Below are 25,555 nucleotides of genomic sequence, written 5' to 3' on the forward strand. Positions count from 1 at the left end.
ATGTCGGCAGCTCTGTGTGTGACCGTGCTGACAGTCAACATGTTCCTGAGTGTCTTCTGTCCTCCAGGTCAGCTGTTTCCTCACTTTATGTTAAACTGTTTTATTTAAGATCTACAAAGAAACACTTTAGCTGCTCTAAAGTTACTTTTGTTAATTCCGTTTTCAAACAGATTTTCTCCACATTTATTTAATTATTAATCTGATTTTACAGGAGTTTTGGCTGATGATTGTGAAGGTGTCACATCCAGTCACTTCATCAGTGCACCAAAGAAGATGGAAGCTCTGAGTGGAACTTGTTTGCTGATCCCATGCGGCTTTACTCCTAAAGATCTGCTCACCAGTAGCGAAGTCTCTGCAGGTTGGATTAAACGTGGAGATGATGTTTATGACATCAGTAATACAGTAAAAACCTTTACAGTAAACATGATGGGAAACCTGACAGAGAAAAACTGCACCTCTGTGTTTTCTGGTCTAAACACGAATCATTCAGGGGAATATTTCTTCAGAGTCGAGATGAGATGGTTCAAGGCAACAGCTGTCTGTGATCCTCTTCATGTGACAGTTAAAGGTGAGACATGTTTCATTAAGCCTGAACATACTGTCAGCTTCTCCAACACTGTTGTACCAAATAAAACCAAAAGTCATCCCACGTTAAACATTTGCTGATTTTGTGTATAATTTTTTACACTGGCTTTACAGCAAGAATCAGTAATTCAGCCGAAGATACTGGTTGTAGTGATGTTTTGATATTTATCAAACCGCAGCTGAAGCTGAGGGGGAGAGATAATGTTTCTTCCTCGTGTCTCTTTGTGTTTGTTTGTAGCACTGTTAGCAAAATTTCTTAAAAAATAACATCGGACAGATTTTAATGGAACTTTCAGACAATAATCATCGAATGAACATTTGCAGCTTGTTAAATTTTGGAGTCAACCCACTTCAAGATGGCTGCCACAGCCAGTCAACCTTATCATAAAAAATATTTAATTACAGATTCTGACGTAAAATGTGTGTGGTAGTAGCTATAAGTGATTGAAAACAAAGAATCCAAGTGCTAACAGATCATTTGAGATATCTCTTTGCTCATAAAGTTGTTTTCAAAGTTTTACCAAAACGACTCTAACTCCATTATTTCTCAACATGATCTTAAAACTCTTGCACGAAAGGCAGCGAATATATATTTTTTTTTTAGAGAATTCTGTGCCGTCATAGAAAAGCACAAGTTTAGTCAAAAAACGAACTTGTAAATGTTTAAATATCTTTATTAGAAAATGCAGTGAGTGAGCGTGCACACAGACAGCCGAGGCAGCAGTCACTGTAATGCTGTGCAGAGTGAATCAGGAAGTTCGCATAGGCACTTGAATTAACATTTTATTTCCCCATTTTTTTTAACAAATTTATTAATTTTTTTGCAATTCCTTCTTGAATCACCACCTTTTCGAGTGGGAGGAGTTTATGCACCTGAATGATCCTATAAAATATGCTGTCGGGGGCAATTAGGGCAGATTGGTCCTGTAGGTGACAGTCTAGACAAGAGCGGAAAAAGCAGAAGATAATGGATGGATGATTTTTTATTTTTTTTTACAGAGAAGATATTGTTAATCTGTTCTATGAAATAAAGATAAACTAACATACATGTATTTTCTTTAGCACCAGTAAAGCAGAAAGCAAAGCTCTGTGCAACCTCAAACTCAGCCTGTCAGGGATGTTGATGGTTTTAAACTCTTTATTTGTTCTGCATCCCTGGATTGTATGTTTAATTTTCCATGACCAATAAAAGGTTTAACATAAACTTAAATTATGTTTTATTTCAGTTAAACGGGTGTTAGTAAAGCTTACAGTCAGTTTATCAATCACGTGTAGTTAAAATAAATTTGTCAGTGTTCAGATGAAAAATCTTTATGACCAGCTGCTACACCAGCTCAGTCTCACGTTTCTTCAGTTTGTGAAACTATAAAAAAAATAGTTTATTCATTTTCTCTGTTGTAAAATATGTGTTTCATGGGAAATCCCAGATTCTGCCTGGAGTCCCAGCATTGAAGTCTCAGGTGATCTGAAGGAGGAGGAGTCTGTCTCCATCACCTGCTCAGCTCGGACTCCCTGTCCACACTCACCTCCTGAACTCACCTGGAGTCTCCAACAAGACTCTCAGAGAACAGAGAAGAACACAGATGGAACGTTTACAACTAAAATCCAGGAGAACATCACTCTGTCAGACACACATGATGGAGACAACATCACATGTTCTGTCAGATATCCTGTGGATGGAGGGAAACGTAACAAGACAGCAGAAACAAGTCTGACTCTCAGTGTTTCCTGTAAGTGATCCTGTGGACCCGTCACGGTTCAGCTGGTTCTGATGAATGAAGTTAATGTGTGACCCGTTCTCCTCAGATGCTCCTAAAGACACCTCAGCATCCATCAGTCCATCAGGTGTGGTGTCAGCAGGTAGCTGGGTGGAGCTGAGCTGCTCCAGCAGAGCCAAGCCTCCTGCCAGAACCTTCACCTGGTTCAGGAACAGCAAACCTGGACCTGTTCTTGTTTATGTGGGTCAGGTTTACAAGTTCAACGTCTCTGAGGGAGGAGAGTTTTACTGTGTGGCTCTAAATGATCTGGGTAACCAGACGTCACCTGTGGTTCTTCTTAACTTAGAAGGTAAATATTTTATTGAATTGTGTTAAATTTGAAAATAGATCATCGATCAATATAAGTTTTGCTGTAATAATTTACATTTTCTCTGTTTCTTTGAGGTTCTTTGAGGAATAACCCCTTGTGGTTGGCAGCAGTTCTCTTTGGGCTCGTCGTGCTCATCTGCTCGATTCTTACAGTTTGGTGAGTAGCAGGAATGAAAGCTTCAAATGAAACGTAGTTCATCTCTGTGATGTTTCAGCTGAACATCAAATCAAGGTGAGAACATGAAGAACACGATCTCTTCTGATGACGCATTGAGCCGCGTTGATCATTTTGACGCTCTGTGAAATGATGTGCACTAGATAACTTTTTGCATCAAACTTTATCTACAAAAACAAAAACGTTTCCCGCTTCTTCCTTTTCGGGTCCTGGGTGTCATTAGTGCCCATATCCAGCAATCACTGTGTGAGAGGCAGGGGACACCCTGGACATGTCTCCAGTCCATCACAGGGACACTAGAGACAAACGAGACAAAGTCTCACTCGCACCTAGGGACAATTTAGAGTTACCATTCAATTCAATTCAATTCAATTCAAAAATACTTTATTAATCCCAAAGGGATATTAAGTGTTGTCGTAGCTCATCATCCTGTTTTATTCAAGAGTTGTTATAGATGCTGATAGTCGTGGGCAGGAAGGATCTCCTGCAGCGAATCTGAAGAATCTGGCCACAGATACTGATCCATCCACCTGGACCCAGCTTGCTGTCAGATCTGGAGGGCCTCTTGGTCCTCCTGGGCAGCAGGACTGCCTGAATGCCGGACAGAATTCCTCCCTGAGTGATGGTCACTCCTCCCAGCAATCTGCCGAGCTCCTCGTCACCACGGACAGACAGCTGAAGGTGCCGGGGGATGATCCCAGTCCTCCCATTGTCATGAGCCGAGTTTCCCACCAGCTCCAGGATCTCAGCAGTCAGATACTCAAGCACCGCCGCCAGGTTGATGGGAATTCGTCCATGGCACCTCCTTTTCAACTCATTTGGAATTTGGGGCTGTAGTTTAGATATTTGAGCTTTTGAGATGTTAATCATCTGCTTCTGGTTGTTAAAATCACATTGTTGCCATGGTTACGTATCATAACAAATGCCCCAAAGTAAAAAAGTTTCAGTAAAAATCCTTCCAGCTGCACAGCATCTGATACCAGAGGAAACAATAATCCAAAAAAAGTGATTTGCATCCAGAAAAAAAAGAGAAATTAAGGTTCTCAAAAACAATAACTCAGAATGAATGTGACAGAGCTGCTCCAACATGCAGCCACCCCGAGCGGCACAATTCTAGAATCAATTCTAGAACCTAACTTGCATGTTTTTGGTCTGGGAGAGGAAACCGGAGTACCCAGCGAAAACCCATGCAGCACGGAGAGAACATGTAAACTCCACCCAGAAAGGCCCCCGGCTGGTATTCGATCCAGCAACCTTCTAGCTGAGAGGCAGCTGCAACTGCGACACCCTTAATTATATTTCTGGTTTTAATTTATAGGTTATTTATCCACTAATGTTTGATTTACATCAGTCTGTCTTTGTAAAACACAGATTTCTTCTTTCTGATGTCTTGCAGGTTCTTCAAGTCCAAACGTCGAACTCCACCGGAGACTCAGGTGGTTAAACGTTGAGCCTCTGTGTTCAGAGCTTTAATCTGTAGGTTTGTGACATCATCAACATGACCAGTAAGAGTTTTGTTTCTCCTCAGAGTCAAAGAGCTGAGGAGGTTTCTGCCTGGAAACCAGCCAGTGAAGCAGAGGAAGAACTCCATTATGGAGACGTGAGCTTCTTCAAAATTCGACCTGAGGCTTCCTCTGCCTCAGAGCAGAATGGAGGACAGCAGGAGACGGTGTACGCACAGGTCAAACTGTCCACATCTGGAAACTGTTCCACTCAGACTGCAGGAGGTCCCGAGGAGCTCTACGCTCAAATCAAGAAATAATAGCTTCACATTTAAATTTGTATCCAGAAGAAGATATTTCCTGTTCAAATATCAACATTAACTTTAGCTTTAAAAAATACTTTTAGCTGTTGCTGCTTAAACATAGTAATATGTTTTACTGTCTTTATTGCTTTAACACCAGTCCTCTTGTTTTTAGTTCAGTGATGGTCTCTTTATGATAAAATAAAAATAATATTTTGTCCTGTATGTGGTGTGTGTCTGTTTCTAAATGTCAGAAGGTGTCAGTGTGTAGGATTCTGGTACCTTCTGCACTAACAACTCATATTTCTAATCAGGTTCAGTACATATACTTTATAAGAAATGTCCTCACATCATATATTGGTCTGAACAAAAATGTAAATCTTTAAATAACTTTACATGATCTGAAGGAAATGTAAATTAAAGAACTGGGTGGAGGAAATGTCTCTGTCCTTTTGTTGGAATGAACATAAAGTTTTTACTTGTAGAAAACCTGGAACATTAGGCTACAAATTCTTAAAGACAGTAATTGAGTTTAAACAATAATTTATTTAGTTTTTCAGCAGACATCCTTGATTTGTTGAAATTTAACCACCACACTTAGTCGTGAGCTACCAGCACAACAACAACAACAACAAAAACACAATAAATTCACCAAATAATAAATAAATCGCACAATAAATAAATAACAGTCAGCCTCACCTTCATGCACATGATGTGGTCCACGACCTTCAGCATCTATGGTGCAGTTCACAGCAATTGAGATGAGTCAGCTCCGAGTCCGAGGCCATGGTTCTCAACAGGAATCATGTAAAACATGTCCTCTGCATTCCGGCAGTTTTAGTCTCAGAGGAGTTCAGGGATCTGGGAGTCTTGTTCATTCATTCAACCTTTATTTTTACATGCTAGTCTCATTGAGCCACAGGGACTCATTTACAAGAGGGACCTGTTTCAGACAGAACATATAAAGTACAGACAACAAACCGTAAACAATGACAACAATAAATGACAATAAAAATGCAGTTAAAATAAGAGTAGTGTACAAAACAATAAATCAGGGTGCCGTAAAACAGGGTGAAATACTAAAATCAAGAACATATTTGCTTTGATTTTTCTATTGACATTATGAAATGTTAGAAATCCCTTAAAGAAATCAAGGTGGACAACTTCAGTTCCTGTTGCAAGGTGTTCCAGGTGCAGGAGCAAAACAAGAAACAGCCTTTTTGCCAAGTTCAGTCTGCACTGAGGGAACACTGCAGGTAATGATGGCCAGAGAGCGCACGCTGTAACTGCACTGACTGCGTGAAATGCGGGAGGAGATATAAGCAGGTAGCAGACCAAGGGGGGATTAATAGATGAAAATGAACCAGTGTGAGAGCCTTTGTGTACATTAATGATGCCCAACTGACCAAGGAGTACAGAGTGCAGTGATGGGTGTGGTAGTTACAACCAGTTATGAATCTTAGCGCACCATGATAGACAGCATCCAACATCTGTAAGGAGCTGGCAGGAGCATTCATGTAAATAATGTCACCATAGTCAGTGGCCGGTAGGAAGTTTTAAAAGAGTGATTTGAATCTACCAAAATTCCCAAGTATTTGTAAGAATCTATAAACTCAATAGGAACACCATGCATGGATGAGATAGGAGGAGGAGTTGCTGGCACTGACTTTCTGTTGGAAAACAACATCCCTTTGAAAAATGTTGGATTGTATACCTGGATTATTGCGCATGGACTTTGTTGTTAACATCCCTTTGGTTTTGTCAGCAGCTTCCTTAGAAAGAGAACTTATTAATTGGCTTTTATGTAAGTGAATGATCCTGTAAAGTGCCCTGAGACAACTTTGTTGTGATTTGGTGCTATATAAATAAACTGAATTGAATTGAAAATGTAGCACCAGCTTGAGATAGAATAAGTCTGACTGAATGATGTCAAATGCAGACTAGAAGCTGGAAAACGTTGTCAACTGTGTTAGTTTGGCAATAAACAACAGTATCATTGGTATAGAGATGCAAGGATGCGTCAGGAATGTTTAGATGTACATTATCTATATAAATTGTAAAAAGAAAGGGACCTTAAACTGAGCCTTGTGGCACACCATTGGTGACCGTTAGATAGCTAGACAAAGTACCGTTATGTCGAACACATTTTTCACAAGTGATGGATGGACTGATCAAGGCCTCATTGTCAGTAATGAGGGTGTTGCTTGGGTTGGGTATAGTAAAGAAAGAGTCAAAAGGTGAAACTCCATTTACTGGTCTGACTATGTTCCAAACTTCACTTTCATTCATGAGTTTAAGGATCTGATGTCTGAATCATGACTGAAAGAAACAAGATCCCAAATAGAAGCAGCAGAATTTAGCTTTTTTTGTAGGGTGGCCAGGCTCAGCCATAGAGACTGAGTGAGGAGCCTCCATCCTGGAGGGAGCTTGGAGTAGATGGACGAAGATGGGCATGGAAGAGGTGATCCAGAATCTTCATCAGGTCAGATGTTAAGGCCACTGGTTTACAGTCCATGAGGTGCAGGGGCTTTAGAATGGTGGCCTAACATTGTAATACAAAAACATAAAAGCAAACATCTGAAGGAAAATTCCAATTCCTCTTTAGGTGCATTTACACCAGCCCTGTTGTCCCGAACTCTAGCCCATTTGCCTAGGAAGTCCGGTTTGTTTGGGGAGGTGTGAACTCGCCATCAAACTCTGTCACGGAACGAAAAGGCGAACTCTGGCCCGGGCTAAAATCTAGGTCTCGGTCCGGTAGAAGAAAACTCGAGTGCGGTTCGAGTACAGTGTGAATGTAAACAGAACGGGCACTGCTCCACAAGCAGGAAGATGACTACAACGCAGGGCAAAAAAACACACATTTCTCTTACCTCATATGAAGCCGTCAGCTGCCTTGTGTGAAAAACAGCATTCTCCATGGTCTTCTGCATCATCTTCCCCTCATGCTGAGTCCATTGTTGAAAAATGACAAAATAGAACTCCTAAAACCGATAAAACTTGACGCCACTCCGTTTTTGTTTTTATTTCCAGAAGAAGAAGAAGAAGAAGATGTGTCTTCAGAGGTTTTTTTTGGTGTCGTTTCTTTCAGTAGTTCTTGGTGCAGCGCCACCACAGGCGAGTGGGGGAACAGGTTGGCTCGACTGTACAGTGCAGTGGGAATGTGAACTGCACCAGCTCAAATGTAAGCAAAATGTTATGAATATTGGTCCCCAACCGAACCGAGTCTACCGGACTATCAGGTGTGAAAACAACCTCAATTTCAGCGTTGACTGAACATCCCATCTTCTTTACATTATACCTAAAGCAATCCTTTATGACTGTAAACACTGAATATAGTTATCAGTAACTCCACCTTAAGTTTTTGGAAGTAAGTATTTGTTGTCTTAACAATTGTGAACTACTGGTAGTCTGTTTCCGTAAGATATGAGCTGATAACTAAACAAAACTCTGAGAAAAACCCGAGAAGCTGAAGTAAAAAGAGGACGTTGGTTAGTTTTGCAGCATCCTCTCAGTGATGGTCAGAGTCTCAGTTTTTAAAGTAAAGTTTCTTCACCATTTTACCACAGCTTGGTTTCTGGTGCATTTTGCTTTGAAGACAATGTTTTCTCTTGTTTGCTCATTGTTAGTTGTCTGAGATATGAGATGTAACTACACATCAGCACCGAGTGTGGGATCCAATGGTCAACAGACAGAGGAACAACAAAAAGAAAAGTCCTGTTTAATAAAATATCAGCATGGGGCTGAAGTGGTGATAAAAATGTCACTTCCTGTTTTGTGGATTAGAGCATCAAGTTCTTAAAACACCAAGCATGTTTGGTTGTTTAGACCACAGCTGTAAGGTTTTATGGAGGACTGTACCATGTTGCAGACTGAATAGAGGAGCTCAAAGGTAAAACTTAAAATGTTTAATGTACCAAATTAAAACAAAAAAACAAGTCGTGGCAGCAAAAACAAACTTAAACACAAATGGATAAGGATTTAACTGACAGGGAAAGACAAGTAACTGAACCCAAATGAAAGAAAAATTAAGCATAAACCACAAAGGAAATAAGGGTAAGATACTCAAGAAACTACTGGTAAACAGAAAACCATACTAGGACACTTTAAGTGTCACCCTTTAAGTGATGGGCCTTGACATCCCACAACACAAAATCTGTAACAATGGGGGGCGGCGGGAGGTGAGTGGTGAGGGGTGGTGGGAGGGGACTAGGATGGAGAACAAAAATCAAACAAAACAAGGAATAACAAAAAAAAACTGACAAGGAACATTCCAGGGAACTAGAACACAAAATATTTCAAAGAACACACATTAGTTCTGGGGACAAGAGTTCAGGTGGATGGACCAGAGACTGTCCAGAGCGGAGAAATAGTTTGGACAGATGGTCCTGGGACCTTCCAAAGTGGAGCAAGGGTTCGAGTGGATGGCTCAGAGGCCAGTGCATCCATAGTGATGTTTAAGAGGCGTCCTCTTGTACACTCTCATAAGTAGGTGGCACTGAGGCGTCGTGGAGCCCATCAGAGACAGGCAGTGAAAAGGGGTTGTGAAGCCCTTCATACACAGGCAGCACAGAGGTGTCATCTTCTTAAACAAACCACTCAAGTACTGAGAAGTGAGAGGCATTGTCATTGTAGACCCTCTCAAAAACTGATGGCGAGACATGTCAACCTCCATGAACCTCTCAGAGAAGAACTGAGAAGCATCTTCTTTGACCCTTATAGTGACACAGGATGGTAAAGTGTCTTCACCAACCCCGGCAGAGCCACTGGAATGTGGAACATTTTTGCTGATCCCCACAGAGACACAGGGAGGTTGAGCATTTTCACCAACTTCCATAGAGACACAGGAGAAAGGAATATCTTGTCCAACCCCCTCTGAAGCTCAGTGAGAGGAGTTGTTGTCTTCGACTCTCTCAGAGACTGAGTGAGAGGCGACATCACCTACAACCATATCGGAGACTGATTGAGAGGCGTCATCACCTTCAACCCTTTCAGAGGCTGAGACCCAAGAAAACTCAGGAGCATGGGACCCAAAGACAGAAGTGTCCAAGACTGACTCTGGATCTGTTGAGACCGTAACTGAATCTGCTGAAGGCTGCTCAGAGAACTTTGGAGATGCAATCATAGTCAGTTCTGAGGTGGAAGGAGATATAGCAGCAGACATTGTGCACAGGAAACCCTATGGATACTGAAAATCCACAGAACCAGGAGTAACTGAGGCGGTGGCTGAAGATGGGGCTGAAGCTTCAGATGAAGATGTGGCTGACGTTGCAGATGGGACCGACAGCTGAATTTTGTTATGGCGGTGGCGTTGATGTGACCCTGATTGTCTTTGCCCACAGAGCACAGCTGGCATGAAGGTGACTGAAGGGGCTGCTGCTGGCAATGAGAAGAGTGGAGCTGTTTGTGCTGCTGCCACTGACATGTTGAGGAGCTGAGACTCAGAGTGATTGTGGAGCAGAGACTTGGAGGACTCCAGGGTCTAAGAATTGTAGGGCTTGTGGAGCTGGGATGCGGAGGGTTCATGGAACTGTGACTTAGAGATTACAGCCAGGCACCAGGGTAGCAACAGGCACAGATATGACTGATGGAGGAGTGGAGATGGAGATAATTATTTGTCCTTTAAGAGATCTTATTTTGGTGAGTAAATGTGAAAACTCAGAGAGATGGAGAAGCCCAGTACTGAAGTAAAGCATGTCCTCAATGATTAGACGTGTTTAAATTGTTCTGTGGGTCTAGGTTTTTTACAGTGGCAAGAGAAGCTGCTGGATTTGTGAAGGAATGTCCCTGAGCTCAGTGAGGGAAATTTCAGCATCTTGCAGGTGGGTGAAGAAATGATCCTTGAGTTGAATTGAGTACTTTATTGAGTTCAACATTCTGTAAGGTTTTGTAGAGGATTGGTGCAGACTAAAGCAAGGAGCTCAGAGGTAAAACTAAAAAGGTTTTATTTACCAAAGGAAAACAAAAACCCTGTTGTTGCAGTAAAAACAAACTGAATCAGTCGCTAGACGTCACAAACATTTGAGGTGTAGAGGCCAAATACTGCTGAACTGGTCAATGGTGGAACAGAGACTGCAACAAAACAGAGGTGAGTAGGAAATGGAAGCACCTGGGATGATTGCTGATTAGTGACAGGTGAGGGTGGTAGACTAACTGGAACAAAACAACACGGAAACTGACAGAAGGTAAATAGTAAATGGCACAAGGAGGACTGGGAAACAGAAACAAGAACTATGCAAGAATACCAAATCAACATGACAAAGTACAAAAACACATGGATAAGGATCGAAACTGACAGGGAAACAAATGATAAAAACATAAATAAACAAAAATAAAACACAAACCACAAACGAGATAAGAGTAAGATAAACTCAAGGAACTAAATAAATTAGCATACAAACAGACTAACAAAGTCATGTCCTCCGGACGGATTAACAAATAAAAATAAAATAAAAAAACTTGGTGAAATGTTTCGTCTTTAATCCAAAATACTTTGTCAGTCTATTGAGCATCTTATTGAGCATCAGGATACAAACAGACTATTAACAGCATTAATAGCTCAGGTGACCTAAAAGAGAAGGAATCGTAGGTTACGTATTGTAACCACAGATTCTATGAATACGGTGCAGCCCTTTAAGCCACACTAGGGGTACCCCTGCGCACAGTGCACCAACACTGAAAAACTCTAGTCCATGCCCACCCACTGTGTGGGCCCCTCCCTAGACCACATAAATAGTGTACAGGTCCATAGTTCTGCTCCCAAATAGCTAACTTTTTCTTCAGCAACTTGGGGGCCAGTGAGGCCCAGTGCTTAGAGGGCTGCACCATATTCATAAAATCTGTGGTTACAATATGCAACCTACGTTCTATTTCATATGGTTTGCCCTTTAAGCCACACTATGGGTTAAAGGGCAAAGCAGCATGTAATCTATGCCTCACTGGGTGAAAGAAGGGGGAAGAATGAGGATAAAAAAACATGCGTAGAGTGCCGCTCAAAACTTGGTTTCAAGATCTGGTTGTATGGGGGAGGGGTCCCGTGTGTTTTAAACGTCTCGTTTAAAGACTACCTTTCCATCTTGAATGTTATGGGTGCCGTCCTCAGTGCTCGTCTTCACCGTTAGGTGGGAAAAGGAGGGTGCTGAAGGAGGGGAATAGATTGAGAATTAAAAAAAAAACGTGTGGGGAGCGCCGCTCAAACCGGGGCGTCGACCTGGTTGAGTGGAAAACAATGAGATTTTGGTGTCCTTTAAATGTTTGTTCAAAGATTACCTTCTCTCTCCGGGCAGAGGGGATAAGAGAGAGAGAGAGAGAGAAGGATTCAGCCTGTCTGGATGAAGGACCCTGCTTCTGAGTGAAATTGTTTTATTTCAAAACTTTCACAAATATCAAAAAACACGCATTCCATTCGTCTCTGTCTTCTGCTGCCTCTTCCGCTCCAGTAATGGGTTGGACCCTCCGTCGCTCCATTCATCCCAGCTCCCCCATTCACCTGACAGGTGAGATAATTGAGCTGAAGAAAAGAGGAAGAAAAAGATGTGTTTGCACGTGTAACAGCTTGCTACACGGTCTCACAGCCGACTTCAGTCAGGGGGGGGGGGGCTGTGTCCCGGTACAGAGACAAACCCTTTCAGGGAAGAAAGCCCACTTCAGTGCACTCGTCAACGATAGAGGGAGGGCTGGAGGAAGACGAGGATTGTGCCCATGCGTGCAACACCTGTCGCTGACAGGGGAGACGGTGGAACAGAGACGGTGAATCGTGGCACCTTTATTACGACAGTCTGAAAGGATTACCGTTTCACCCTGTGTGTAGCGTGTGTGAGGAAAAAGAAGCAGGATTGCCCGATCTGCTATTGAGAGAATTCTGCTTTAGAACGATGTTGGTATTATATTCAGCTTTCAATAACATTGTTATCACATGCACATACCCCCAAGAAGTTGAAAACTGCTCGATTCAAAATGGTGTCTGCAGTGTTACAGAGCTCGTCCTGCTCAGCTCAGACTTCCTGTCCACACAGTGGTCCATGTCTCAGTTTTTAGAGTGAAGCTTCTTCATCGTGTTCACCACAGGTTGGTTTCTGGAGCATTTTGCTTTTGAGCTAAAGTCTTCTCATGTTTGTTCACTGTTAGTCGTCTGAGAAATGAGATGCAACTACACATCAGCACCGAACGCTGCAGTGGCATCTGATGGTTAACAGACAGCAGAACAAAAAAAACCCTCCTGTTTATTAAAAACATCATGGGGTTGAAAAGGTGGCAAAAATGTCACTTCCTGTTTTGCGGATTAGAGCTTAAAAATTAGATGTCTTTAAAAGGAGATGTCTTCTTCGATAAACTAAGGAAGGATGACGACTGTTGGTTTGACTTTAACACATGCTGCTTGTTATATTTTCAGTTGATGGACTGAAACGTTTCCAGTCTGAAAGATGTCGGCAGCTCTGTGTGTGACCGTGCTGACAGTCAACATGTTCCTGAGTGTCTTCTGTCCTCCAGGTCAGCTGTTTCCTCACTTTATTTAAACACGTTAAAGATTAAACTGTTTTATTTAAGCTCTACAAAGAAACACAACAGTTGCTCTAAAGTTAGTTTTGTTAATTTTGTCTTCAAACAAACTTTCTTCACATTTATTTAATTATTAATCTGATTTTACAGGAGTTTTGGCTGATGATTGTGAAGGTGTCACATCCAGTCTCTCCATCAGTGCACCAAAGAAGATGGAAGCTCTGAGTGGAACTTGTTTGCTGATCCCATGCAGCTTTACTCCTAAAGATCTGCTCACCAGTAGCGAAGTCTCTGCAGGTTGGATTAAACGTGGAGATGATGTTTATGACATCAGTAATTCAGTAAAAACCTTTACAGTAAACATGATGGGAAACCTGACAGAGACAAACTGCACCTCTGTGTTTTCTGGTTTTAACACAAATCATTCAGGGGAATATTTCTTCAGAGTCGAGATGAGAAGGTTCAAGGCAACAGCTGTCTGTGATCCTCTTCATGTGACAGTTAAAGGTGAGACATGTTTCATTAAACAGGAACCCTGAACATATTTTCATCTTCTAGAACACAGTTGTACCAAATAATGCCAAAAGTCAGTTCTTTTGAAACATTTGTTGATTTTGTGCATCATTTTAAACACTCCAGTGATGCTTTACAGCAAGAATCAGTAATTTAGCAGAAGATACTGGTTGTACTCACGTTTTGATATTTATCACCCACCGTTGAAGCTGAGGGGGAGAGATAATGTTTTTTCCTTTGTCTCTTTTTGTTTGTAGCACTGTTAGCAAAATATCTTGGAAGTCATTGAACAGATTTTAATGGAATTTTCAGAAAGTAATCATGGATAAACATTTATAACTGATTAAATGTTGGAGTCAACCCAATTCAAGATGGCTGCCACAGCTAGTCATCTTTACCCTACACAAACATTGCTATACATTATATAATTACTGAGATACTGATGAAAAAATCAGTTTGACAGTAGCTGAAAGTGATTTTAAACACAGACGCCAAGTGCTAACAGATCACTGAGATATGAATATGAAACAATTGCTCATGAAGTTGTTTTCAAAGTTTTACCAAAATGACTTTAACCTTTATGTCTCAACATGATCTTAAAACTTTTATGAAAGGCAGCGGGTTGTATACTTTTTTTTGTGAATTCTGAGCCGTTAATAGAAAAGCAGAAGTTTGGTGAAAAACACACTTGTAAAAGTTTAAATATCTTTAACAGAAAATGCAGCTTGAGTTTGTAGTTTTGGCCGTCTGGCAGCAGTGAGTGTGCAGACAGAGAGTTGTGCCAACAGCAGCAGTCATTGTAATGCTGTGCAGAGTGAATCAGGAAGTTTGCAGCCTAAATAAGCGCCTACATTAATAGACTAATATAAACTTGATCTGTTGTGTAGCCTGTGAGTGTGAGATCCTGTGTGAAGCTGCAGCACAGCTCCACTTGTCTCACAGCTCCTGTTCATCTTTACTCTGAGCTTAGAGTGGACATTTCACCTTAATGTTGGTCCAAATACACAGTTCTGTTGACTTATTTCTGAACACCCCTACAAAGTATTTTAAGTGGGAAAGAATAAGACAGGATGGAAGTGTAAAATTTCAGCTTTAGATTGAGGTTATAGGAAATGTGATTTACTTGTTTAGGATTTATGTTTCGTTAAAACACTTTCTTTTCAGAGACAAACATTAAGGAATAATTTACTCAAGTCTGCAATACATAAAATACCGATTTATCTAATTTCTTGTTTTCTTCAGCTGCTTCCACCTTAGAAAGGTTTATTGTTAAGTTATTGTTAAGTTCATGGCAAAAACCAGCGCAGACATGTTCGTGTTTTTTATATTTTACATCTCTTTATAATCTAGCTGTTTTTGTTTAGTTTTTAAGTAATTTCTTCAATTTACTTTTCATTTTATATGCTTTCCATATGTTTTTCTATTGCTGTCTGTATCTCATCTGTGTTCTTTGTTTAAAACAGGTCTTTCTTGTAAATGAGTCCTAGAGGCTCAAAGAGTCTAACCTGTATAAGTGAAGGTTGAATGAATGAGTGGTCATTTTTGTTTTGAAACCGAGGCATTACAATCAGCAAAGATCCATCCATCTATCCACCCATCCGTCCACCCGTCGGTCCATCCATCCATCCATCCATCCATCCACCCATCCATCCATTCTCTTTATCAGCATCTTCCTTTTTGGGTCGCGGGGGGTCACTGGTGCCCCTGTCCAGCAGTCAATGTGCAATTGACAATGGCAATAATAAACTGAATCTTAATCTGAATCATGTGATTCTTCACAGTGATTATCCTGATTAGAGATTCATGAGTCTAACAGCTTCAGGGTATAAGCTGTTCCTCACTCTAGTGGTTCTACACTTAATGTTCCTCAACCTCCTTCCTGAGGGGAGCGGGGCAAAAAGTGTGCGTGCTGTGTGAGTGGGGTCCTTCATGATGCAGGTGGCCCTCTTCCTGCATCTGGAGGTGTAGATGTCTGTGATGGTGGGGTGACTGACCAACAGTCTTCTGTGCATTCTTCACCACTCTCTGCAGAGCTTTTCTTTCTGCAGCTGTGCAGCCTCCATGCCAAACATTGATGCTGGAGCACAGGATGCTTTCCACTGCACACCTGTAGAAGGAGGTGGTGAATGAGCTTCCCAGACCAGCTCGTCTCAGCCGTCTGAGGAAGTAGAGTCTCTGATGCACTTTCTTGATCAGGCTGGTGATGTTGTTGCTCCAGCTGAGGTTGTTGTTCAGGTGCACACCCAAGTACTTGTAGCTGCAGACCACTTCCACCGCAGATTAGGGTTGCATTCAGGCCCCCAAAAATCTGATCCGACCCGGCCCCAGCTCGTAGCCATCATCCCCCCCCCCCCCCCCATTTTTAATTAACCTTTGACTGCTTATGGTCGGCGGACGCATGCATTCTTAAGGCTGGCCGCTCATATCATTGCAGTCCCTGTGACTCACATCTTTAACCTGTCCATAAGCCAAAACTCCATTCCAGACGCTTGGAAAACAGTCTTTGTTCTTCCTTTAGTGAAGTGAGGTGACCCCACCTCACTGAACAACTATCGACCAATCTCTAAACTCTGCATTTTAGCCAAGATTCTAGAAAAACTGATAAACTCTCAAATCAAAAGTTACCTGGACTCATTTAACATCTTGCCTCCACATCAATCTGGTTTCAGGAAACAACACAACACAACCACTGCTTCACTGAAGGTTCTTAATGACATTGTTGAAGCATTGGACACTAAGGATTATTGTGCTGCACTTTTCTTAGACCTGTCTAAAGCTTTTGACACTGTGGATCATAACATCTTGTGTCATAAGCTCTCAGAAATTGGTTTCTCAGATCACACCATTGATTGGTTCTCTAACTATCTCTCAGATCGGAGGCAATGTGTTCAACATAATGGTAATTCCTCCATTTATTTAACAGTCAACAATGATGTACCACAAGGCTCAGTCTTAGGACCTACCCTCTTTACAATCTACATAGGTAATGTAGGTCAGAGCATTCCTGATGCATCCTTACATTTCTATGCTGATGACACAGTTGTTTATTGTCGAGCTAAAACTGTTGATAAGGCTTTCCAGCTTTTGCAATCTGCATTTGACATCATCCAGTCTGATTTGTTCTGCCTCAAACTTGTCTTAAATGCCGAAAAAACCAAAGGGATGATTTTTTCAAACAGGAAGTCGGTCCCAGCAGTTTTTCCTCCGATTTTATCCTCAAATGGTGTCCCCATTGAATTTGTTGATTCCTATAAATATTTGGGTATCTTGGTCAACTGGGTTTCTTTTTCAGAAACAGATCCTGTCTAACTCTGAACGCTAGGAAACACCTTGTATCTTTGACTATCCTTCCCTCCATTGATTACGGTGACATTATTTACATGAACGCTCCTACAAGAACCCTGCAGATGTTGGATGCTGTCTATCATGGTGCACTAAGATTCATAACTGGCTGTGATTATCGTACCCACCACTGCACCCTGTATTCACTGGTTAACTGGTCATCATTAACTTCACGTAGACTCTCTCACTGGTACATTTTCATCTTTAAATCACTTCTTGGTCTGCTGCCTTCATAAATCTCCTCCTACATGTCTCTACATGAGTGCAGCGACAGCGTGCGCTCTCAGGACATTATTACCTGCAGTGTTCCCTCAGTGAGGACTGAAGTAAGCAAAAGGGCCTTCTCCTACTCCGCTCCTGTTTCCTGGAATATCTTACAAAAAGATCTGAAGCTCTCGACCTTAACCTCTCTAAGTGGTTTTAAGAATCTGTTGGACTCCTGGCAGGGACCGATGCAGACATGTTCCTGTTTTTACTTTTCTACATTCACCTTATAATCTGTTTTTGTTACTTTTTTGCCCATCTTATTTGAAAAAAAAAAAAATCTGTATGCCTTTTTATAACTTTCTATTGTTGTAGCTGTTGTCCATTATTGTCATCATTCTTTGTTGAAATCAGGTCTCTCTTGTAAATGAGTCCTCGAGGCTCAATGGGATTTACCTGTATAAATTTCCTTCTGGTTGAGTCCGATGGGACAGTTTACTTCAAAGTTGTGTGTTTCATTGACTGATGAAGCCTTCCGGACCCAAGGCAAAACGTTTCAGCACAAAAAAAAAAGAAACTGTCCAGATGACCTGACTGAAAAATGTTGGATTCTATACCTGGATTATTGAGCATGAACTTTGCTGTTTTCAACCAGTGTGACACGACTGTCAACAAGGAAGAGGGCCGGCAATGGAAGAGGGGGCGTACCAAAGAGACCATCTTATCACAAGCAAAACTGGTTTGTTCCACTTTGGAGTAAGCTGTTGGGGGAAGAATCAGTTTTGTTGTGCGTTTCCTTGACTGATGAAGCCTTCTGGATTGAAGGCGAAACGTTTCAGCACAAAAAAAAAAAAAAGAAACTGTCCAGATGACCTGACTGAAAATTGTTGGGTTCTCAGCCATAATAATAAAAACATCCATAACCTTTGACCAACAATTCTCTGACAGAATCACACATTCAGTTAAAATAATTCTGTTGGTGTTCTTCATATCTGAGTGACAGGAGATGTTGTGTCAATTTTGGCAATCATTTATCTGCTTCTGTGCCTCTTTCCTGTGGAGTCCTGCAATGCTCCATTCTTGGACCCCTTCTGTTTTCATTGCATCTGCTCCCCTTGGGGTCTATCCTGAGGAAACATGGTATTTCCATTCATCCATCCATCCATCCATCCATCATCTTTTACCCACTTCTTCCATTTTGGGTGACGGGGGTCGCCGGTTCCCATGTTCAACAATCACTGTGCGAGGGGCGGGGTACACCCTGGACGGGTCGCAAGTCCATCACAGGGACACATAGAGACAAACGAGACAAACAACCGTTCACTCTCTCACTCACACCCAGGGACAATTTAGAGTTACCAATCAGCCTAACATGCATGTTTTTGGTCTGTGGGAGGAAACTGGAGCATCTGGAGAAAACCCAGGCATGCACGGAGAGAACATGCAAACTCCACCCAGAAAGGCCCCTGGACTCGGGTTTGAACCAAGGACCTGCTCGCTGAGAGGCAGCAGCTCTACCAGTTGCGCCACCGTGCTGCCCAACATGGTGGTTTGTTTAATTTTTATGCCGATGATTCACAGATTTATTTATTTTTCCTAACAGTTCTTGTTCCATTCGTCCTCTGCTAAAATATCTTGAGGACATCAAGACTTGGATGGTTTCAAACTTCTTTAGTTTGAATGACCTGAAAACTGATGTCATTGTGTTTAACCCAAGCTCTGCCACTGTCTCTGATCCTGTAAACCTGCACTCCCTTCAGCCACATCTAAAGCAGTCTGTTATCAATCTCAGGATAGTTTTAGACTTGGACTTTAAGTTTAATAAACAGATCAACTCTGTTCTTCAAAAAAATCTCCTTCCAGTTGAGGCAAATAGTAAAGCTTAAGTCCGTTCTGTCCAGATCCGACCTTGAAAAATGAGTCCATGCATTCATTACAACCCAGCTGAACTACTGTAACTCTCTTTATGTTGGGGTCAGTCAGGCTTCGCTTTCACGTCTCCAGCTCGTCCAAAATGCTGCAGCCTGGCTATTAACAGGAACTTATAGATTTGAGCACACTTCACCGGTTCTGTCCTCCCTTCACTGGCTTCCTGTGCATGTCAAGAGTTGATTTAAAAATTCTCCTGCTGACATTTAAGCGCATTAATGGCCTCGCACCCTCATACATCTTCGACCTTCTCCATTCTTATGCTCTTTCTCGGGCTTTGAGATTGTAGTGAACCAGATAACCTCAAATCTACCAGATGGACAGAGACTGTTATTTTCATTGATCTGAATAAGTCTGAACCATCTGATGAACTTTCTTTCTTGAATTAATCAAGCAGAAAAGACAATTCTTTATAATCATTACTGTCTTACAAATGTTTTGATAATCAAATTGTGTTAGTTCACTCAATGCTTTACAGGTTGAAAAGAACTACTAATTTTTATTTTACATAAACAGTAAGTAATGATTTTTGTTCCTCATTCAAAGCAGAAATCACCTGAATATGCCTTTCTTGATTTTTCTGTCTGAAATGAGCAAGCTGTCGTAAGTATGTGAAAGGTTGGTCTTCGGTCAACTAAAATGTTTACTGAAGAAGAAATGTCATGTTTAAACTTTTTCAGAAGATTACTAAGAGTAGACTCCAAAAAGTCTGCTGCTTCTGCAATAATCTTTTCTGTATGTTAAACAAGTTTCATTCTCTGACCTCGACTGTTGATAAACACCTTACGTCAAAAACCACTCCTCTTTCTGGTCCTTCCACGAATCAGAAAGCTCTAAATTGAACAGGAAGTCGACCCAAATAAAATGTGGCAACTCCCCAGTTCAAGTTAGATTGAGAGTTCTGAGAGATGTTGGATTGGGAGCTGACAACAGGTCCGATAGTCCAACAGAATGAGAAGATTGAGAATGCAGTCGGTTCTGAAAGCTTCAGAGCAATGAAGAATCCAGAGGTTTTTTGGGGATTATAATTCTGTTTTGAGCTAATCAACGCACGACTTTCTGAAGGTTTGGTAGCTCTCGACGGAGACGCTGAAACGAGTCAGAAAGGAACTACATCCAACGCTGATTCATCGTCAACAGGTAGATGGTTCTATTTTGACCAAGTGTACCGTGAGAAGCTGAGATCGGACGGAGCGTGCAACTTCTGGTTAAACAGATTAAATCTCCCTCACATATTCCTCTGTAAGATAAATCTCAATTTACTCTTAAACTCACCTCTCTCTCATAAAACAGTACAGATATTTTTAGAAATGTCTGAAGCAAAGTCCTCAAATCACCGCCGAGTGATTTGAAGTTCATTTTCTGTGAAACTGTCTGTTATTATTTTCATATTTTGCCAAATTAATGTAAATGTTTGATGTTAAACTTTGATTTTGAAAATAAATGATTCCATTCATTTGATGGGTCAAAGATAAATAACGTCTCTCGTTCACATTTCTGTTAAATTCAATGCACGGCATTTACAGTCAGAAAAATGAAGAACTCGTGAATATTGTATGCATATATAATTCATATATTTGTCATACAACAAGTGACACGTACCTCACGTGTATCTCTACAAGATCATCAAACCAGCCAAAAACCAGGTTGAAGCTCAGAGGAGATCGAGACTTTTCAGTCGTAGGCCCTAAGCTCTGGAACAATTGGCCCATCAACATCAGACAGGCCAATAAATGTCTCTGCTTTTAAAACTCCTGAAAACGCATCTGTACTCACTGACATTTAACACAGGGTGATCAGATTTAGATTGAATTTTTCTTTGATTCTGATTGTGTTTATGCTTTTTGTTTTATTCCTATTTAACACACGGTCATTGGATCTGATTTAGTATTTCATTCTTTCTGACTGAGTTTATGCTTTTTGTTATTAATCCTTGACATTTGACACAAGGTGATTTGAGTTAGTATTTCATTGTTTCTAATTATGCTTTTAAAAAATATATTTTTATTGCATGTGCTGCAAATATATCTTGTTACTTTTGTTTGATGCTGTGATCTTTTTGTTAAGCACTTTGGTAACAGTTTCTGTTGTATGTGCTCTATAAATAAATCTGACTTGACTTCTGATGAAAAATCTTTATAAACAGATGCTACACCAGTTCAATCCCACATGTTAGACCAGTTTGAGTTGGGAAACTATGAAAATTACTGTTTATTTATTTCCTCTGTTTTAAATTATACATTTGATGTGAAATCCCAGATTCTGCCTGGAGTCCCAGCATTAAAGTCTCAGGTGATCTGAAGGAGGAGGAGTCTGTCTCCATCACCTGCTCAGCTCAGACTCCCTGTCCACACTCACCTCCTGAACTCACCTGGAGTCTCCAACAAGACTCTCAGAGAACAGAGAAGAACCCAGATGGAACGTTTACAACTAAAATCCAGGAGAACATGATTCTGTCAGACACACATGATGGAGACAACATCACATGTTCTGTCAGATATCCTGTGGATGGAGGGAAACGTAAGAAGACAGCAGAAACAAATCTGACTCTCAGTGTTTCCTGTAAGTGATCCTGTGGACCCGTCACGGTTCAGCTGGTTCTGATGAATGAAGTTAATGTGTGACCCGTTCTCCTCAGATGCTCCTAAAGACACCTCAGCATCCATCAGTCCATCAGGTGTGGTGTCAGCAGGTACCTGGGTGGAGCTGAGCTGCTCCAGCAGAGCCAAGCCTCCTGCCAGAACCTTCACCTGGTTCTGGAACAGCAAACATGGACCTGTTCTTGTTTCTGAAGGTCAGGTTTACAGGTTCAACGTCTCTGAGGGAGGAGAGTTTTACTGTGAGGCTCTAAATGATCTGGGCAACCAGACGTCACCTGTGGTTCTTCTTACTGTTGAAGGTAAGTTATTTATTTCCATTTGTTACTTTACTGAACCAGAACTTCTGTTCAGATTTGACACAAGTGTAAACATGTGGAATTAAAGTTTATGATTCAGAACCAAAACAGTTTCTATCCAGTTGAAGATAAATATTCTGTGTTACAGAGAACCGGATGTTTGGGCTGAGTCTTCATGTTACACTGCAGATCCTGGGGATTTTAACTCTCTGTTCTTCAATCATCATCCTTGAGTGGTCAGACACTTTTTCACGAGTTGATACTCTGTACATGTTAAAATGTAAATATTACATGCTGGTTAATATCCATCCATTTTTTTCTGTTCTTTCAGCGGGATCAGATCAAGGTTCTTCAAAAAACCAAAGAAGGTGAGCTACTAGAGCTTACTGTCTTTTGTTTTCAAACTGTCAGATTGTTGGGAGATAATACGCCGTATACAGTTGTACAGTGGCCGACAGATTCAAATGAGCTGCAAACACATGGATGATGCAAAATCCAAAACAAGAAAACAAATGCAACAACAAGAACTGTAAATAGCAAAAACACTAAACGCCACCAAAACAACAGCAAGCAAAACATTCTGCTGTAATGTCTTTACGGAGAGGGTCTGGTCTCATGACTTGGTGGTCGAGTCCCCCTATGGTCTAGCACACTTCCATTTCGAGGAGTTAGTTTGCAGCGTTTCTTACTTGCAGCATTATTCCTCTGCATTTGTTTTGTTGGTTGTATGTTTTTTCGTGCGTCTATTTTCTGCGATTTCCACATTTTTCTGTTGCATGTGTCTTTTTTTGGTTTGTTTTAGAGTTTGCATCATTCACAGGTATGCAGGGCATTTAATGTTTTGCTGTGCATTTGGCTTTTTGTGGCACGTTTGCACCAGTTAGCCACCGTAAATACATAATAAAGATATCTACAGGGTACCAGCAGATTACATACTAGAGTATTTACAAGGTACTTAAAGCATACAATTGAGCATACAATTTACAGAATATGTACAACAACAATTAAATAGTACCTATATGGCAAAGGAGGGGGAACTTACAAGGTATGTATAATGTATTTACTGGAAATGTACCTGTATTTTTACAGGGTAGATACACAAGGTATGTACAAGGGTACATACATGTGAAGTACAGAATACATACACTGGAATATTTACTGGGTAACTTTACAGGTACATACTGGGTATGAAGAGACATATGTAATGATACCATACATGATAATATTGTTTGAGGTACTTAAATAAGATGATTGAAGTACTTACAGGGTACCTACAAAGTACATCAGAGTCAAAATCAGAGATTCTTTATTGTCATTCGCACCCCATCTGGTACATGTGGTGTAGCGAAATTATGTACACCGGGTCCCAGTTACATCCAACAATAAAATGTAAAATAAAAACATTAATAAGATCTATAATATGAACTAAGGAAAACAAAAACATCAACTAAAAATACACTAAGCACTAATAACATAAGAACATTACGTCGAACAGCAGCACGAACATGAGTCTGTGTGAGCAGATGAGCACGAATGAACACATCAACATGGATCAGATCAGCAGCAACATGGAACAGATCAGCAGCAACATGATGTGATTTTTCTCAGTGGTTATTCTGGTTAGAGATTCATGAGTCTAACAGCCTCAGGGTAGAAGCTGTTCCTCAGTCTAGTGGTTCTACACTTAATGCTCCTTAACCTCCTTCCTGAGGGGAGCGGGGCAAAAAATGTGTCTGCTGGGTGAGTGGGGTCCTTCATGATGCAGGTAGCCCTCTTCCTGCATCTGGCGGTCTAGATGTCTGTGATGGTGGGGAGGCTGATTCCAACATCTTCTGTGCAGCCTTCACCACTCTCTGCAAAGCTTTTCTTTCTGCAGCTGTGCAGCCTCCATGCCACACGTTGATGCTCGAGCACAGGATGCTCTCCACTGCACACCTGTAGAAGGAGGTGAGGACTGAGCTTCCCAGACCAGCTCGTCTCAGCCTCCTGAGGAAGTAGAGTCTCTGATGAGCTTTCTTGATCAGGCTGGTGGTGTTGTTGCTCCAGCTGAGGTTGTCACTCATGTGTACACCCAAGTACTTGTAGCTGGAGACCACTTCCACCGCAGATCCTTTTATTTTTAGGGGGTGTAGGTGTGTTTGTTTCTTCTGAAGTCCACGATCATCTCCTTTGTCTTCTTCACATTGATGTGAAGGTGATGTACACTTACAGCATATAAGCAGGGGAATGTACAGGGTACACATTATGTACATGTGGGATTACATATTGACGGTTAGAGTTCTTTTCTATTGTAAATGTGATCTGGACAATAAGTATGATTTTTTTGTTTCATGTCCTCAGGACCAAAATGAAGCAGACTATGTCAACAGAGTGATTGAGAGCCAAGCATCCTGAGACACAAGAAGGCGAGGAAGATGTCCAGACTGTTCTTTTGCTCTTTATGTTGTAAAATTCAAGCTTTGCTGGATCACAGAGTGATTCAGGCCTGTAAATGCTAAAATAAATGTTGCATTGATAATACAGGCTTGTCTTTTTTTTTTTTTTAAAGTAAACTAATATTGTTTTATGGACCTGCCTGGCTTTTGTATTTGACAGTATTATTTCACTCATTTTCTTTTCTTTTTTACACCAAATATTTATAATAAACAAATAGTTATTGAACACATTAAACATCACTGCTGATAAACATGAAGAAAACGTGAAACAGGAAAAATTATTTACAATAATTGAATAAATGACTTTTTAATAAATGTGTACAAACAAATTGCTTCATCAAAACATTGGTTTTATTAATTTAGTGTTCAACTTTTTAACTGTTGTTTGCATCTAAAGCTATTTAAAGTCAACAAAGGATTTATAAAGTGAAGTTTGCAGAGCAGCTGTTCAGATCTTCATCTTCACGTTGTTTCAGCTCAGATATGAAGAAAAATGATGATCATAATAAAAAATGCTTTAAGAAATGAATTAAAAACACTTCTGTAAAAATATGTGCACCTTTAATCTTCCTTTGCCTTTTTTTTTTTTGTATATATTTTATTTTTTAATCCTAAACCAACCACTAGGAAGCACAAGACAGTTTATTTCTTGTGCTGGTCCCAAGCTCGGGCAAATGGTTCAGGTTGTGTCAAGAAGGGCAATTGATGTAAAACATTTAGCCAAAACCAACATGCAAGTTCATCTAAATGACACCAAAGCAGATTGGTTGAGGCTTGGGTTGTAGGATTTCTTTGTTCTGTGTCTTAATCATTTTTCCTGCAGCCTGTGAGTATTTGGACAGGGCCACCCTTCCACAGCTGCACCTGATCCCGACTAACGACCTGTTGGTGTATTTAGGGACTTGGGAGCCAGTCCTACGATGCTGGAACATTAAGCTACCTTATGGCAGCCCAGTAGAAAGACTAAGCTTTGTGTTTTCTCTTGTGGTTTCAAGTCCTTCTTCTCAGTGGCCTCCAAGTCTTCTACTCTCCTTGGAACAACAACAGCGACCACCATCGTCAACCTGTGAACAGGATATTAGACTGGATTAATTATTGAAGTACTGTCACTCTGCGACTCTCTCCAACTTTACTCACCTCTTATGCCAA

General features: G+C 41.0%; 1 protein-coding gene across 1 annotated transcript; it reads left to right on the plus strand.

The window, feature by feature from the left end:
* On the plus strand, positions 1–25,476 carry LOC119426436 (vascular cell adhesion protein 1-like). The gene is made up of 9 exons (XM_037693998.1): positions 1–67; positions 212–568; positions 2,013–2,315; positions 2,392–2,652; positions 21,335–21,637; positions 21,714–21,974; positions 22,120–22,207; positions 22,303–22,339; positions 25,402–25,476. The coding sequence occupies exons 1-9, from the start codon at positions 1–3 to the stop codon at positions 25,474–25,476; spliced, it is 1,752 nt and encodes a 583-aa protein (XP_037549926.1).
* The last annotated feature ends 79 nt before the right edge of the window (positions 25,477–25,555 follow it).

This window comes from Nematolebias whitei, chromosome 20, assembly GCF_014905685.2.
Source record: "Nematolebias whitei isolate Nwh7 chromosome 20, NemWhi1, whole genome shotgun sequence".
NCBI lineage: Eukaryota > Metazoa > Chordata > Actinopteri > Cyprinodontiformes > Rivulidae > Nematolebias > Nematolebias whitei.

Coding starts and splice junctions, on each gene's coding strand:
- LOC119426436 (XM_037693998.1), top strand. CDS start 1: ATGTCGGCAGCTCTGTGTGTGACCGTGCTGACAGTCAACATGTTCCTG. Junction 22,208..22,302: donor TCAATCATCATCCTTGAGTG/GTCAGACACTTT, acceptor CTGTTCTTTCAG/CGGGATCAGATCAAGGTTCT. Junction 22,340..25,401: donor TCTTCAAAAAACCAAAGAAG/GTGAGCTACTAG, acceptor TGTGGTTTCAAG/TCCTTCTTCTCAGTGGCCTC.